Genomic DNA, 17,155 nt, shown 5'->3' on the forward strand with positions numbered 1-17,155 from the left:
TTTTTTTGTGTAGCTTTGGAAAATATGCATATTTTATTTTGGAACATGAAGAGTGTGTATCCTGCAACGTGGTTGTTACTTCTTTTCATTTCTTGGGGAGACAGCAGTGAATTGAAACCAGAAGACATGCATGACTGCTATTTCAAGCTCTTATGCCCATTAAGTAAAGTTCATTTAATTATGCCAATTTTTTTAAAAATGCGAATTTTTTCCGATTATTTTGCTACAAAAATGTTGATATTTTTAGCATTTTGCAATATGCACTTCTTTCTTTAAACAAAGGCAACTTTAAGAATACGGATTGAGCATGCATAAATCGTATTGTTTTAAATCGCAAGAAACACTTCTCAGTTTTTATCATAGGAGGCTGTGTAATATAATTTGATATGAGTTGCATAGGATAGAATCGTGGGATTTTAGTGGCTCAAGACCCATATTTGACTATACTGCGTCAATCGTATGGTTTAAATATAAAAAGAAATTTTATGTAAAATTCTGTAAAATCAGAAGCTGATTAATAAAATTGCAAAGCCATGTCTCCTAACATTGTAAACAAGGTGCTAAAAATGACAACGAATTCAAACGTTAAATAAAATAATAAAATACCAATTGCTTTTAGAAACTTAAAGAGTTTTTGTGGGGATGTTCGCCTACGAGCATTTGTGTGTCCAATGCTGACGTATTAAAAATATTAAAGGATGATGATTAAAATCAGGACACTCAATTAAAAGATGAAGAACCGTTAAAATCAGTTAGCATCGCGAGCAAACAGGAGCTTGATTACCAAATAAAAGGTGTTTATGAGTAAAACGAGCGTGATCAATGCAGAGTCTAGAAAATTTTGATATGAGTAGCACTGGTCTCTAAATATTGTTTTACAACTAATAAATGAGTTAAAGAACAGCGTATTGTGTCTTTGAGTTATGGAACATAGGATAATTCCCTATTGGCCGATTAAGGATTTTCTTTCTTTTTTTATGGTACAGAAATGGCAATTTTGTAGACAGGTAAGCAGATCATAGATAAAAACGATTCTACATAATTTATTTTGTGATAAATTGTTATATTTATTTAAACATGGAACATCATCAATACTTTGTCTAATTCCCCTATAAATTTTTCCAATATATTTTTAAAATATTTTTTCTGGAATATTTGTTGTGGGATTATTATGTGTGTGTTTGCTCTTGCAGTATTTACACAAAGTAGAATTTCGAAGCTTTACGTATTATAAAATTTTATTCCTATTAATAAATTGATTTGTTCGAAGATTACTTTATAAGATTATATAGATTACTTATTTTGATAAGATAGATATTATCAAAATATGAAGAACTTTTTTTTAAAAAAAGATGTTGTTCAGTTTCGGAATAGAAACAATGGTATTTATTATAAACGTAAGAATTATATAATTATATTATAAACGTAACGTATCAAATGTTATTAATCTGCATAAATGTATTGAAGCTAAGCAACTTTTGTATATCCGTATCTTTTAACTAAAATTTTGGAAAAAAAAATAGTTTACATCACATCCTTTGTATTAAAATTCATACAAAGAATGTCCTTAATTTTGTTTTCTATAAAAGAATATATATATATATATATCATCTTTGAGTCCATGAATGATTGTAATTGGTCTTCAAGTAGCTAAACATAACCATTTTCAGTCAATGATTGGCTCAGTTGAACCAAAGGATCGTGTAAAAACAGTCCACAGCTTTAAGGAATCACTACCAACTTACTGCCTAGCAGACAACTGGGAATCTATGGCTTCGTGTGGTTTGTGCCACATTTGAACCCTACCATCAGCTATTACGAAAGGAAATTCTGACTAATCTGACCAAACCACCGTTCTCCAGTCATTTAGATTCCAAATGATATGGCCACGTACCCAGGAGAAACTGTGCAAGTGATGTCGTGCTGTTAGTAAAAGTACTAGATTTGGATTGCCATAATTGTGCAAGTGATGTCCCACTTTGATTCTTACGGTTATTTCTTCCAGTGTTTCTTGCCTGTTAACACTGACAAATCTACTCACACATTCCTAGCATCGATCACTAAGTGAAGGATACCACTCTGTTGTCTATGGTGGGAGGCTATGCCTGAAATTAAGTATTCTCGTCACACTCTTGATACGGTGGATTTCGGCACGTTGAATTCCCAAAGGATTTCCGAAATGGAATGTTTGATGTATCTAGCTCCAACTCCGTTTTACGATGAAAGGCTGTTATTTCCCGTAGTGGAGACATAATCAATTCGATGCATACATTTCAAATACATCGAATACAAATGAAAGCCCTCCCTATACATTGCCTATTTACATAGTTTGTACACGATAATACTATTATTTTTATTTGTGCATATTGCTATTTCATGACTTTTGTCCCCTCAGTGTATATGGACTAATAACAACTTTTTGAAATTACAAAATAATTGAAGTATAACCTTACCAGCTGATGGCGTAACTTTGAATTTATAGGATGAAGTATCAGAAGATTTTTCTGCTTTATTGAAGCCCGTTTGGATTCGGATTTGGTAGTCATACCTACGTTTCATCATCATTATTATTTGGTTAAGTCCATTTCTTATCTTCATTAAGCTACTAGAGAAGAATTTGAGGTTAGACCCATCCGAATCTTTTTGTGTTCCTTTTCATGTTCCAGTAATATTTCGTCACATCATAAGTATTACTTTGACATTTGAAGGCACCATCTTGAATTCTTTTTTATTCAAGGATTAAGAGGGATACTGATGGACACTTTTGGAAATTAAAATGGTTATACATTATCTTATGTGCTACATCCTATTTGAGATAAACGTTATGTGTGGATACTCGTCGATCAACTCAGATTACTAAACTGTTGATTTTGTCTGAGTCAAAATGGAACCTCTGTTTCGTTCTTTGCACAAATTTTGAAACCATCATTAGAAAATATCTCGATATGGTTCTGTAAAGTATTACATAATAAACACGTATCTCCATAGAATGAAAATATTTCTTTCTTAATATTTGCTTACATTATATTCTTTTACCAGAAGATTAAATACCTGCAATGTTCTCCTCTGTCGTACAGTTGTTGCTCACCATTGCAATTTTGAAATTACTGTAGGCATGTATTTGATTGCTTTTAAATCAATACGAAATGAAAATAATAATATTAGTTATTGATACCAAATATAAATCTTCTTTGAATACTTCATATTTAACCAATTAACTGTTTTTAATGAGTATTATATATATATATATATATATATATATATATATATATATATATATATATATATATATATATATATATATATATATATATATATATATATATATATATATATATATATATATATATATATATATATATATATATATATATATATATATATGGTTATGACAATTTAGATATGCATTTCCCGAAGAGGTTGAAACTGTTAACTGGTTAAGATATATCATATCAATGGCTTTCACATGTTATTCAAATAATTAGTTGAACAATAAAACTTTTTTTACTATTTTTGTTTAGATAATATTGAAGAATTCCAAAGACTAGGGGAGGAGTGTGGAGACGAGGTAATACCTTTTTTTTCTTGAATTTTTCCAAAATTCAATTGTTTCTCGATTATAACTCCTTCGTAACGGATGATAGTTATTTCAGCTCAAAAATGAACGGAAATGCATCTGAACTTCAATAGAATAACACATGTTTTTACTTTCACTGCTTTTCTTTTACTCGTAGTTCTCTTAGAGTAAATACGGTGTATGTGTTTATTAATCCCAAGTACTGTAAAGCTGAGATTGCCATAAAAATCTGTAGAAAGCTTTAAGTAAATTTAATGATTATTGTGTAACTATTTTAGACTTCAAATGCTTTGTAAAGTGAATAGATAATAATATGATCTGTGGAATTAAAAGATTTTGATCGTGATTTCAAAAACTTCTGATTGTTGATGGCAATCACTTTTTAAAGAGATTCAATCAAAGGCATTAGATAAAGTAATAAAATGGACAGGCATTAAACACAGCTAAATAGCAGATAATTAACGAATAACTGAAAGATACTACAGAGATGTAAAAATAACCAACAAATGAACACTTAGTAAAAAATTTTATATCTCTTTCCATAATCCACGGAAGATATCTGCTTCAGATCCATTAATCCTTCAATAGCCATTAAAAGAAAATTGTCACAACGTTTTCCCACTGAGATGATCCAATACAATTATGAATCGAAAAATTTCTTACCCACATTTTAATACTGCAAATAGAAAGGATAATTCTATTGTTGTGGTAAAACTCATGGGAAATAAAAGAAAATCTAAAGGAAAGGTTATCGCTCTTTTCTCTATTTTCCTTAACTAAAACTGCTTTTATCAATTTTATTATTTGTAATTGTGCCATTTTTACATTTGCACAAAAGACATACTACAATAGATATAACTTGAATTTTTCCTTTATGACTTTGACTTAGAATGAATTAATTATATAAAAATAAAATTTTAATATTAAAAATAAAAAATTAAAGTAATTAAATACATTTCCTATTGCATAAAATTTGATTAATGTTTGAAAACTTGAATTTATTTTTAAGAAAAAAAAAGTATTTTATTTTTTATAAATCAATAATTAATCGTTTCGTTAATATAAAACATTAAAAGAACAACTTTGTTTAGAATTTTATATGATCTTAATATATGTAAACAGTGATAGAGATTTTTTCTATGAAAATTATTTTGTAAAGAAACGTAAAAATCTAAATTTTCAGAATTATTTAATTTGTATTTAAATGAATCAAGAGGAACCAGCTTTGTATTTCATCACCTTTATGAATATGGCTATATGATAATAAGATGCTTGTCTAGCATGGAATTTTATTGTAAATGAAATTCCAAGAACCTCATTATATAAACTTCTGTCTGTCGTTTGTTAAAGAATACATATAAAATTCAGATATTGCATATATTTAAAACATTTATAGGTCAAAGATTAGAAATGTAACAATTTATACGATATTATTAGAAAAATAACCTCTAGTTATTATTAATAAATACAAAATTTCCAAGAATAAATGGGCGTATTTTAAAACTTAAAAAAAATAGCTAGGAACACCGGACTTTTCTTTGTCATATGTTATTAATACGACTTCTAAAGTTTTGCTTCAAATATTTTAATTCGTGATAGATGTTTGTATGAAAAAATTTCTAAACAAGCCAACCGATTCCTTTCAACTACATTTGTAGCAAACTTTTCCAGCTGTTATTTCATCTACAACTCCGGAAATATTTTAGAATGTACGATATCATGTCAAATACTATTTACTTTTTTCAGCCACGTTACCTCACATTAAAATTCATTAACTACAATGCTTTGCAGTTCTATTGTATTAAAAATGTTTTCAAAAATTGTTGATACAGCTTCTATATTTTCTGTGTACTTAATTTTGAAATATATCCCGTGGTTGTTGAATACTCTACATTTTCTAGATAACTTATTAATAGCTGGAAAAAATAATAAAAGTTCTCTATGTCTCTTCTTCTTTTCTAAAATCTCGCAATATGTATATATCAGGACCACATCTATTCCTTAAATGATCAGATAGAAAGTTTTGCTTTCATCAAATTGCTCTGCCGGTCATAAAGAACTTTGCAACCTTAAAAATTGCATTTCTCACAATATAATTCCTGCTATAATACCGAAACTCAGCAAATATTTAAAAGTTTAAAAACATAAACAACGAGAAATTACGTACAATGATGTAAGATAAATGTTGAAATTCATCTCTTAATAAGTATAAAAATAATCTATAAATATATAGTCCTAAATAAGGATTTTGTCATTTTGCTGTGGTAATTGGATATTTTCCTGCCAATTTAAAAAATATGTTAAAGATAAAAATAATTTTCCTCCAATAATATTTCATTATTTCATAATATTTGATAAATAGTTTTATGTATAGCAAATAAAATCAAAATATTTTAATCAATGAGATGTATGTTAACATTTATCTGAGCATTGACTTAATCATTCTGATTTGACTTGCAATGAATGAGCTATTTAATTAGAAGTATTGACTTTTTAATTATTTATGAAGGTAATTTTCAACGTCAATTATTTTCTGCAACAATTGAATCAACAATAAAATCACTAATAATATTTGAAACATCAAGAAATATAATATATATAATTTTAATTTTACCAAATAATGGAGTTGAGCGAATAATAACCCAAACCCATGAGAAGTGCAATGCTATATATTTTAGAAAAATAAATGTAAAATAAATTAGCAGTACCTCTAGGAAATTTTCAAGTCCTGATTAAACAGTAAAAAATTCAAAGTAACTAATTTCCTAGCTTAACCTGTTAACCGAGTAATTCACTTATATTCATTTCGTTTTGCATTGAAGTATTTCGTTATATCCAGTTAATAGTTAATAATTATTCTAAATATGTATGAAATTAAAATATTTTAATTATTATTTAAAGTATGAAAATTAAAGAAACTCAGTTAATTTATCTTATGAAGTTTATATAAGCATCATTTAGCAATATTAATTTACTGAATAGAAAAATAGCAGTTTACTTTTATAATAAAGATAATCAGTAGTTTCTTTTATAATAAAGATAATCAGTAGTTTCTTTTATAATCAGTAGTTTCTTTTATAATAAAGATAATCAGTAGTTTCTTTTATCTCAGAGAGAGGGGAGATTAAGAGGGGGAATGATCACAATTTCTTAAGAACTTTAATACATATATATATACTGGATGGTTATAATTAATGTTCAACTTTGAAAGCGTCATAAAAAGAAAACTACAGGACCAAATGTTTTTTTTTTTAACTTGGCAATAGTTTAAAGGAGTTCATGGAAATTTTATTTCTGTGTAAAAGTGTTCACAAACTCACCACCAGGGGGGGAGGAATGGCGTTGTATGCAATATTTCTAAGCAAAATAGGATATGAAGACACTGGTTTAAAATGTTTTTAATCATTTCTGAAACGTGTTACAAAGCATGTTCAATATGTGTTATCTCAAAAGCACTGTTTATGGTGATAATCTGAACAATCTGGCGGAACTGAAAGATGCGATACACCGACATGTGGGCAACACTCCTTCTAATATGCTAAGAGCTACTGTTGAGAATGCAGCAATGCGATTTAACTTGCTTTCAGAAAATGGTGGAGGCCACATTGAACATGCTTTGTAACATGCCCCATAAACGATTAAACACATTTTAACCTGATGTCTTCATGTCCTATTTTGCTTAGCAATATTACATACAGCGTCATTTCAGCCCTGGTGGCGAGTTTTTGAACTTTTTTTAGCGGAAAAGAAATTCTTATGAATTTTTTTAAACTATTGCAAAATTTGATAACATTTGGTCCAGTAGTTTTCCTTTTATGACCTATTCAAAGTGGAACTTTAATTATAATCATCCGGTATATATAAGAAAGAGTGTCTTTGCATGCTATCCATTCTCAAAATTTCTAATTCATAGTTTTGTAAGTCATGCACCTTGTCGTTCAGTTCCAACTGGTCTCCCAGGATATTTCTGCTTCCCATACACTAGCAACGCATATTCAACATATTTTTAATATCGCTTCTGTTGTAAATGCTGGTGTTCTCGTCATCCAAAGGACATAAACTATGACAATTAAAATATTTTATTTATTTCCTTGTCTTATAGTTAAATTTTTTAATCCTACTTTTTTTACCATTAGTATATTTTTCAAAAATATGATAAGCCTTCTTTTGCTTTTTTAAAGATTTTTTAAAATTCATTCTCAATATTTTCTTTCTTCTTCTTTTTTCTTTTCTAAATTATTTTTTAAGTAGTAGTAGCTCAGTACATATGAATTGAATACCGAGGTTTACAAACTGTGCCAATTTTGTTATGCGGAATAAATGGATACTTATTTGAGAAAATGGATACCCATGTTACTGGAAATGGATATTACACGTAATCAGTTTTTTTAAGTTCTAGCCTTCAAATCAGTTTTGGATTCAGAAAACTGAGTATTCTTCAATATCATTCTTATACTATTTAAAAATAATTGAATGAAATATTTGGTCAAATCCTGGAAGAGAAGAGCATTTTAGCTTAAATTGATTTAACTGCTTCCATGAAAAAGCTGAATATTTTAAGAAATAGCTATTTTTATTAAAAATAACAGGCATGTTTTGTGCATTAATTAGGTCATATAATAAGTATATATAATCTATTTTATGTGTATATTTGAAAGATTAAAGAAAAAGGCTGGGGATTGATTAAAACAGTTACCGGCGTTGAAGGTACAGAGAATACTATAGAAAACTGGGCTAGATACCGAAGTACTGTCTGCGAATTTTCAGAAAAAGAAACCGTAAGATTATTAATTTTCTTCATATATATCAGCATTTTTAAAAATACATGAATCGTTTTTACTTTTTGTTAGAATTTTAATCCATTTTTCAGTTTTTATTATATTTATATTTGGAACATTTGAATTAATAATAACCAGCTGGAGTGATCTAACAAAACTTTAACGCATACAATCTAATAAATCTGTCATGCCAGAGAACGTCTTACATGGCATTGGCGTACAATAGTTACGAAATATTTACTTTTGGCGTGACTTTAACACTTTTACTGAATCTATCATGTTACCCTTGGTGAATTTTGTGGTAATTAATCTCTGGAATCCGATTAAAAGTATATGAAAATAAAATTTGTGTTACAGATATGTTTTTCACAACCGACTGAAAACCAAAATTTGACACAAAACTGTACTTGTAGTCACAAAATCCAGCACCAAATTTGATATATTTAATTCACTGCGTTTTTGAATTATCGCGTTTATATGCTTCTGAAAATACTGACCGACAGATAATCAACACCTTGATGGATTTGGCTCAAAATTTGAGTGTCTACAGAATAGATGTGAAATCTGTGTACCGAATTTTATCTATCTAGCTCTTTTCGTTTTGTAATTATCCTGTTCACTTATATTCGAATAGCCGAACAGACGAACTTCCTTTGAAAAGATTTCACTCAAAATTTGACAAAGATCTGCAAATTTGGTGTAAAAATTGTATACCAAATTTCAACCATCTATTTTTAAGTTATCTTTATCACGCATAGAAAAAGGGTCAGACAGACGAGCATTTTTTAAAAATGTGTTTTTTGATCTCAGAGTGGTCTAAAACATAGAGATTCTTCAAAATCTAGAGTTCGAATTTTTTGACGAGTACCGTACTTTCTCTATTCTGTGTGAACAAGAAAGTAAAAATTGCACAAGGATTTTTAGAGAAAATTAGATATTCATAGTAATCACAAAACGGTTCCGAATTTTGCATTAAACAAGTCAGGTTAAGGATAGTTTAACAATATATAAGATGCCACTATTAACTGGTAACCTTTCTGAGAGCCTCGCGAGAAAATCAATAACCAATTAAAGAAGAATGGATAAAGGAAATGTAGAGAGGAATTCGGCAGAGAGATTTAAACCAATTGAAATCTTATTTTCCATATTTTTATTGTTAGAAAAAAATTGCCATTTCTCTTTAGATTTGTGTGTATGCGTAGTGTATATGCATTAGATATTGGTATATGCATTGAGTATATGCATTAGATATTTGTATATGCATTGAGTATAAGCATTAGATATTTGTATATACATTACATATATAAATTATCAGTCAGTCCCAATCTAAAATATCTGTATATTATTTATACCAGTTTAAATCTTATTTTTCATATCTTTAGCTATTAGAAAAAATTGCCATTTCTCTTTAGATTTGAATATAAGTACCAAAAACGAAGTTTTTATTCAAAAATTTCGTAATTAACGCTGAAGACGTGTTAGAAAATTTACTAAATTATGATTTTTAGCACTTTTTTTAACTGTAATCTGAGCTTGTAATAAATATTATTTTTCTGATTATCAGGTACAAATTTGTCATAAAACGTATAACAAATTTTGAAATCTGAATAATGTATTCGGCTTGATTTTTATGTATGCATTACATATAGAAATTATTAGTCGGTTCGAATCTAAAATATCAAGAATTCAGGAAATATCAAATGTTACTTTATTTTTCAACGATTAACAACTAAATTAATAAAAGTAAATGGAGAAAAATAGGAGGTTTAAAATTTGGCTAAACATTCAAAATAATTTTGACAATTCCCTCACTACAAAAAAATTCAGATTTGGTTTTAATAGCAACAAAGTTTCTAGCACAAAATTTCCTGAGATTTTCTTTACTTTTATTTGCTATTAATAGCTCTTTAATTTATAATAAGTAATAGGAATGCTGTATATAAACTTCTTGTTTTTTAGATTATATGATAATAACATTGATTAATTCGACATTAATTATTCATAAATCTGTGAAAAAATCCGATGAGAAATATTATGTGACAATTGAAGCAAAGTTTGATACAAAAAAGGGAAAAGGAACAAATTTAAATTATTGTAGTTATACTTATGAAATTTATATTATAATAAAAATATTTTTTTTCCAGATAATAGTATGACATTTCTTTCTAATGAACTTATGTATTTATTTCAGAGAAAACAATTTAATGAATTTTTCCAATTGGGTGGCGAATACTGGTTGGTAAGTCATTTACATTATTCCGTAAGTTATTTATGAAAGTTTTTCTATTGCCCTGAATTTTTTTATTCTAGAAATTGAGCTACTTGTATTTATTCATTTTAAGATAAATACTAGTAGCTCAAGATTTCATCAGTAATTTATGAAAGTTTTTCTATTGCCCTGAATTTTTTTTATTCTAGAAACTGAGCTACTAGTATCTATTCATTTTAAGATAAGCTTATAGATCTTTTGTATTTTCTTCTCATGTCTCCTAATCCAATAATTAAAAATCTTTTTACAACTGTTCTCTTTAAAATTAATGGTAGAAGGATTATAAATTACTCCATATTGATATTAAATAGTTATGAGGGTTTAGATGTGATTTTCCATGAAAATGTATTAATTTTTATTAAAAAAACTATCTGGTATTCCAAAGTGCACCAATGTGAACTATGAATATCGTTTTAATTCAGAATGGTTAATTAATAAATGAATTCGAAAAATTGGTTGTATTAATTAATAATCTTTCCAAAACATGATTATACATTTATATAAATTATAGGACAATATCGCCTTTCATACGATCGCTTCAACTTTAATAAGATGAAAAGGTCTACAAAATTCGTTCCGAATAATTTCCTTTATTAACTATATATACTTATTTATAGATCTCTTATCTCAGCATTTTCATTTATTAGGTGCTGATAGATTAGGTTGATTGCAAAATGGAAATAATTATTCGACTATATAAGTATTATTGGTTTGAAAAAAATTTGCTGATTCGATTATGTGATGTATAGAGTTTAAAATGGATTGATTTTACTTGATTGATATGAATATTAAAATGAAAATTGATACTTGCGTTGACACAGCTTCGTATTTCGGAATTCTACGATTGAACAGCTATGTTCTTAGAGTATTTGAGACATCAGATTGTCCAACTTTTATAGATTCACATTTTATATATGCAATTTCTTTGGTTATATTAATATTTATGAATGAAATGGAAACGCTTAATTTTTTTTGTTCCTTATAGAATTCTAAACTACTGAAAATAATTAAAAAAATTATTCTTATATATACTATGGTGCAAGGATGAGAAAATTTTAAATTAAATTTAAATGATAATAATTTAATACTTAATTTCTTAATAAATAAAATCATGTTTAAGTTAAGCATCCGTAGCACTATAAAAACAAGCAATGTAATTATGGTGAAGATTTGTTTAATGAAACGAATGTAAAATAGTCAAAATATGGAAAAGTGGGATACTTAAATTAGAATCTTATATTTTATAGTATTATTGCAAGAACATAATGAAAAAATTGTTTCTTTATTTTAAAATTTTGAGGTTTCCTGTTACACTTTCGGACATTTAACGGTCAACAGAACGTTATATGTCCTATTATATTTTTATATGCTCTGTTCAAACCGGCTGCTTTCCGATTCCATGTTGTAAACACGTATTCACGTTACTATTCACAACAATGATTAAAATTATAATAATAATTTAATAAACATGTACAGAAAGGTTAAAAGTAACGATATTTACTTACACCAGAACACGCTTAAAATGCAATATTATGCACAGTCAGTTGCTGACTTGTTAAATTTAATCTTTTTTATAAAATTTTGTTATTTTTATATTTTGATGAATATTTCAAGGCAATTAATTAAATAGTTAATTTTTCATAATAATAAGCATGAAAATAATTTCATCCGAAGTAGCATTGGATATATCAGTTAATACTTTCACAATAATATGGTGATATTTTCATCATTGAAGAACACTTACTCTATTAACATTTATAACATTTACCTTGCTTTCTTTAATACAGAAGTTTGTGAATAGTGAATCAGTTATTAGAAGGGTTGAGGTAAAACTTTGAATGCATAATTATCTTTCCACAATTTGCAAAAATGAGATGCGGTTAATAAGATACCCACATATTTTCTTCTTCTAATATTAAAATGTTTGGAAATCTTTGGTGTAATATAATATACCTTATTAGTGATTTTAAATGGTTTTAAATAGTCTATGAAATTATTTTTTAAATGGGCACAGTTTTTTTATTTTCCCTTCTTCTCTTGCTTATCTGTTATTGAATTTGGAATATTCGCGATATTCAAAGGTGGCGTTATTTAAAATGTTCATAGTCATTGGAATTCTAATTTTTCGATAATTAATGATAAATTCATTCTCATACATGTATAAATTACGAAACTTATTACAGAGTTGTTTATTCTGATTAATAAAGTCCCTTTTTTTCATCTTTTAGGAAGTTTGTGTTAACGCTTTTTCAGAGAGGTGCAAAAAGGCAGTGAAAGCGTCAGTAAGCAAAAACTTTTTTCATGTCGAAATGTGCAGGTAGTTCATAAAAATTCTTATTTTTCAAGACCCTATTGAGTAATAATTTATAAAATCTATTTTATTTTTATTATCATGCAATATCATGGACATAAATGTACAGTTTTTGAAATCACGTTGAAATAACACTGAGATTTAGTCAATTATTTTTAATATATAAAATATTTAAGTCAAACTTCAGCGTTTTCTTCAGTAACTTCTGAAAGGATCATTACATACCTTATTTATTTTAATCTTTACTAATATTTTAACTATCGGAATATTAAAGTCTTTACACGTTGCAGTTTTTTAATTTCTTCCTAAGTATGGGAAACTGAAAAAACAAACAAACAACAACAACAACAACGGAGAAACAAAGTTCAGAAGAGAGAAGTTCCACAGATTATTTCTCGGAAACAAATAGATCAATAACATGGTATTAATGATTGAATAATTATAAGAGAGGGGGATCAAATAGATATCGTAGATGAAAAGAGCATGAATCACTTCGAATATTCAGTGGTTATCTTGTTCCTACATGATTTCAATTGACAAGTAGATATACATGCTGCTAACTTGAGGACAATTCTACATTTGTTACTACATGAGTTTGGAGATACCAGTTTTGAGCAATAACATTTTCACATGATTAAAACAACAAACCATATTAGCAAGTGTATGTTGCTAGCTTGAGGACATTTCTACATTTGTTACCACATGAGTTTGGAGATACCATCTTTGAGCAATAACATTTTCTCATGATTAAAACAACAAAGCATATTGGCAAGTGTATGCTGCTAGTTTGAAAACATTTCTAAATTTGTTACCACATGAGTTTGGAGACACCATCTTTGAGCAATAACATTTTCTCATGATTAAAACAACAAAGCATATTGGCAAGTGTATGCTGCTAGTTTGAAGTCATTTCTAAATTTGTTACCACACGAGTTTGGAGATATCATATTTGAGCAATAAAATTTTATCCTGATTAAAGCAGGCCAGGATAGCTTGGTTGGTAGGGCATTGGATTCGCGTCCCTTGAGTTGCGAGTTCGAACCCTCCGAGCGTGTAAATCTGCCGTGGTCAAAAAGTCCTGCATGTCGAGAGTAATACCAATGTGGGTGTTGGATGAGGGGTGATCGTTCTCTGATTCAAGTCTGAATTATGATCTGTGGATGAGTGGATGAAATACATGAATGAACTCCGCCCTTTAAAAAGTCTTGTGACGTGTGTGTAGCTAAGTCGTTCTTTTGGGCATTGATGGCGATACTGAAAAAAACAAGAGACATACCCTTGGCTTAACACCACGAATGACTTCTTAAAGTCAGTGGGCTTGTCTAAACAAGAGCCATTAGAAACAACAACATGATTAAAGCAGCAAATAAAAAAAAGCGGACTGCAAGTGACCGTTTTTTTTACGAAATTCATCGCTTCATTTTATTTTTAGAAGAAATTTCAAATGATTATAAGTGTCTTTTAAAGTCATAAAAATATAAAAACATTTTTTGAGACATTTCTCTTTTATAATGACAGTTCGTTAAAGGGTAAATAAGATTAACAATAAATTTCTAGAAGAGAAAGATATTTTATTCTTAAATTTATAAGACACTTTCTTGAGAAGTCAACAGGTGATAAGAATATCAGCAAATTGATTTTTTTCTATCTACTTGAAAATGGCCACAACATTATAATTATTGCAATAAAAGAAAAATAAATTGTTTAGAGAAGATCAAAAAATATCAGATTTTTTTAAAAAAGAGGAGATAGGCTGGCGAAATTTTTGCTTTGTGTCTGTTTAATGATTTCGAATAGAAAATAGATGTAACCTGGATTTGGTCATTATTTATTTTTCTAGTACAACAAGAAAAATGGCTAAGTAATTCTTAGCAAAGCATATGTTGATATATATAAATGTACATATATAAATAATTTAGTGAATATATTAATATCATTATTTATATATGAATAACTGTCATGGAAATTATTATACATAAACAACTTGATGAAATTTAATCAATATTTATTTAATCAAGTTCTTATTCCAGGAAATAATTGCTGAAATGTTCGAGAGACATTTTGCTAATGGTGATTGTGAGAAGATAGACGAAACTGACAGTAAAAAGAACAAAAAAATAGTATACGGATAAAGATTGGACAGATTTTTTTTGAATTATTACGTTAAGTTGAAGTATCATTAAAATATTTAAAAAGTAAACATCATTTGACTTTCTTGATTTGATCTTTTTTAATACATTATTTAATACATTATTTTTAATACATTACACAAATGTCTTCCAAACTGTGATAAATGACAAGTAAAAGTAGAGTAGGAAATACAAATTTCTATCAGGTAAAATCAGTTAACATTGTAATTTTTTATATAGAATTTATTTAAATAATATTGTTGGCATTCAAACTAAAAGTTTTGAGATGCCCTTAATAAAGTTAGATATGAAATAAAGGAAAAATTTGAATAAAGTTGATTTGGAATGAATCATAAGCCAAAATCAACATGAATGAAACTTATTGTAACTACTTATTGTGACTTACTAAAACTACTTATTGTAACAGTTCATCCAAAATCAGTTTTACTAAATAAAAGTTATAAATTACAGATTAATTCAGAAGATGAGATATTTAGTGAATAGCTAAGTATTTTGATATTTGAAAAGAATTATTACATGTTAGTCTTTTGAGCCTATTCATTTTAAAGGCGAACTTTTGACTTTCAGCCATCCAGATGACAGACTCTTTTACCTTGATCTACAAAATCAGAGACAAACATATATTATAGAGCGGGATTGTAAAATTCAGAGTAATTGTGTTAAAAAATTAATTAAAATTTAAATTATCGAAACTTAAATGAAAGTTCTTTCTTCATACCTTTGGAAATTATTAATACATAAAAAGAAATGTTATTTCATTTTAAAATATATAAAAAAATATTTTTAACAGTATCAGGATGTTTTCTGTTAAATGATTTTATAAATTTCTAAAATATTAAAAAAAAAGACATTTTTCACCAACATCTTGTTATTGCCAAGAAATTATTTATGAAATATTTAATTACACAATTTAAAATAAGAAAATGAAACTACATTTCAGAGAAAGACATCTCAGTAATTGCATTATGACACATCAAGTGGCAAATTCCTTTCGGTAAGTTCATGAAACTATAAACATAACAGAAGAATTTTATTAAAGTAGCGCGGTTTCAATATCTATTTGAATTTAATTTTCTATTTAAAATTACTTTTTGAAAAAAATAAACATTTAGGTACTTGAGTTATATTAACGCCCTATTTTAAAGCAACACTAAGTACATTTTGGGAGGAACTTCAAAAATTTGAACCACTATTAGATGATGATACCTAAGCTGATTTATCCCAATCTAGATTTCTGTATTACATCGCACTGACATACGTCTGTCTAGATATCAGTATTACATAGCAACCACAGAGAGCGATCGGCACCGATGAGCTTAGTTTACATTAGACTCGTTTACATGTTGGTTTGTTAGTTAAGCGGGTTCGAGCCTTAAGCGGGTTCGACCAGTCGTCCAGATCTTATCACCGGGCCAGCACTACTCTAACCTAAAGTATGCATGAGAGATTCAACACACATATTTGATAGCGAAAGGTGAGGACTCCTTTAATAAAAACCCGAATTATTGAAATACAGATATTTTACCATGAATTTTAAATTCATAATCTTTATACAATTTTTATGATTTAAGAAAATAACTTAAAATACTTACTATGTAATCAAACTAATCTAATTTATCATGGAAATAGTGTTATAAAAATGTTGGTTAATTAAAGTTTTGAAATATATGAGCGAAAAAACTTCGCCCGGCAGTTTTATTTTTGTTAAATCGTGGTTTTTCGGAGAAAATATTTAAAACGTGAATCACATACTTATTACATACGAATATTTTTCAATCTTCACATCCGTCAGCGCTATTTCGCAAAATTTTGAGGTAACAGTAGGTTATCCTCCTATTGTAAATGCAAGTACCACAAAAATTTGAGACATGGTACCATATGACATTGTCAACATGAGAGCAGATGGAAAAAGGCTCTAATACTTTGCAATAAAAAATGTTTTTTGTGATAAAATCGCGTTGTTTCAGAAAGATGCATACACATATAATTTAAAAAGCAAACCACTTATCTAAATATAAAATTTCTTCCAAATCGTTAGAACTGTTTCCGAGATACACGAACAATTGCTCT

At 27.9% G+C, this 17,155-nt stretch overlaps 2 protein-coding genes across 4 annotated transcripts in view; both read left to right on the plus strand.

The window, feature by feature from the left end:
- The window catches only part of LOC129956580 (uncharacterized), a 107,356-nt gene that overhangs the window by 16,110 nt on the left and 74,091 nt on the right, over window positions 1-17,155 (plus strand). The window lies entirely within an intron of this gene.
- On the plus strand, window positions 33-15,135 carry LOC129956602 (uncharacterized). Of its 3 annotated transcripts, none has more exons than XM_056068535.1 (6): window positions 33-163; window positions 3,522-3,568; window positions 8,236-8,355; window positions 10,547-10,594; window positions 12,853-12,941; window positions 14,966-15,135. In XM_056068535.1, the coding sequence occupies exons 1-6, from the start codon at window positions 46-48 to the stop codon at window positions 14,970-14,972; spliced, it is 429 nt and encodes a 142-aa protein (XP_055924510.1). In that variant the 5' UTR covers window positions 33-45; the 3' UTR covers window positions 14,973-15,135. The 3 variants fall into 3 exon arrangements, with proteins under 3 accessions (XP_055924510.1, XP_055924508.1, XP_055924513.1); XM_056068533.1 differs by having other exon boundaries at window positions 12,853-12,906; XM_056068538.1 differs by lacking the exon at window positions 8,236-8,355 and having other exon boundaries at window positions 12,853-12,906.

Source organism: Argiope bruennichi, chromosome 2 (assembly GCF_947563725.1).
Source record: "Argiope bruennichi chromosome 2, qqArgBrue1.1, whole genome shotgun sequence".
Lineage (NCBI taxonomy): Eukaryota > Metazoa > Arthropoda > Arachnida > Araneae > Araneidae > Argiope > Argiope bruennichi.

What these genes read in the sequence shown, in the direction of transcription:
- LOC129956602 (XM_056068533.1), top strand. Translation starts at nt 46, where the DNA reads ATGAAGAGTGTGTATCCTGCAACGTGGTTGTTACTTCTTTTCATTTCT. An exon ending in CAAGCTCTTATGCCCATTAA is followed by an intron (nt 164 to 3,521) that starts GTAAAGTTCATT and finishes ATTTTTGTTTAG; the next exon opens with ATAATATTGAAGAATTCCAA. An exon ending in AAAAGGCAGTGAAAGCGTCA is followed by an intron (nt 12,907 to 14,965) that starts GTAAGCAAAAAC and finishes TTCTTATTCCAG; the next exon opens with GAAATAATTGCTGAAATGTT.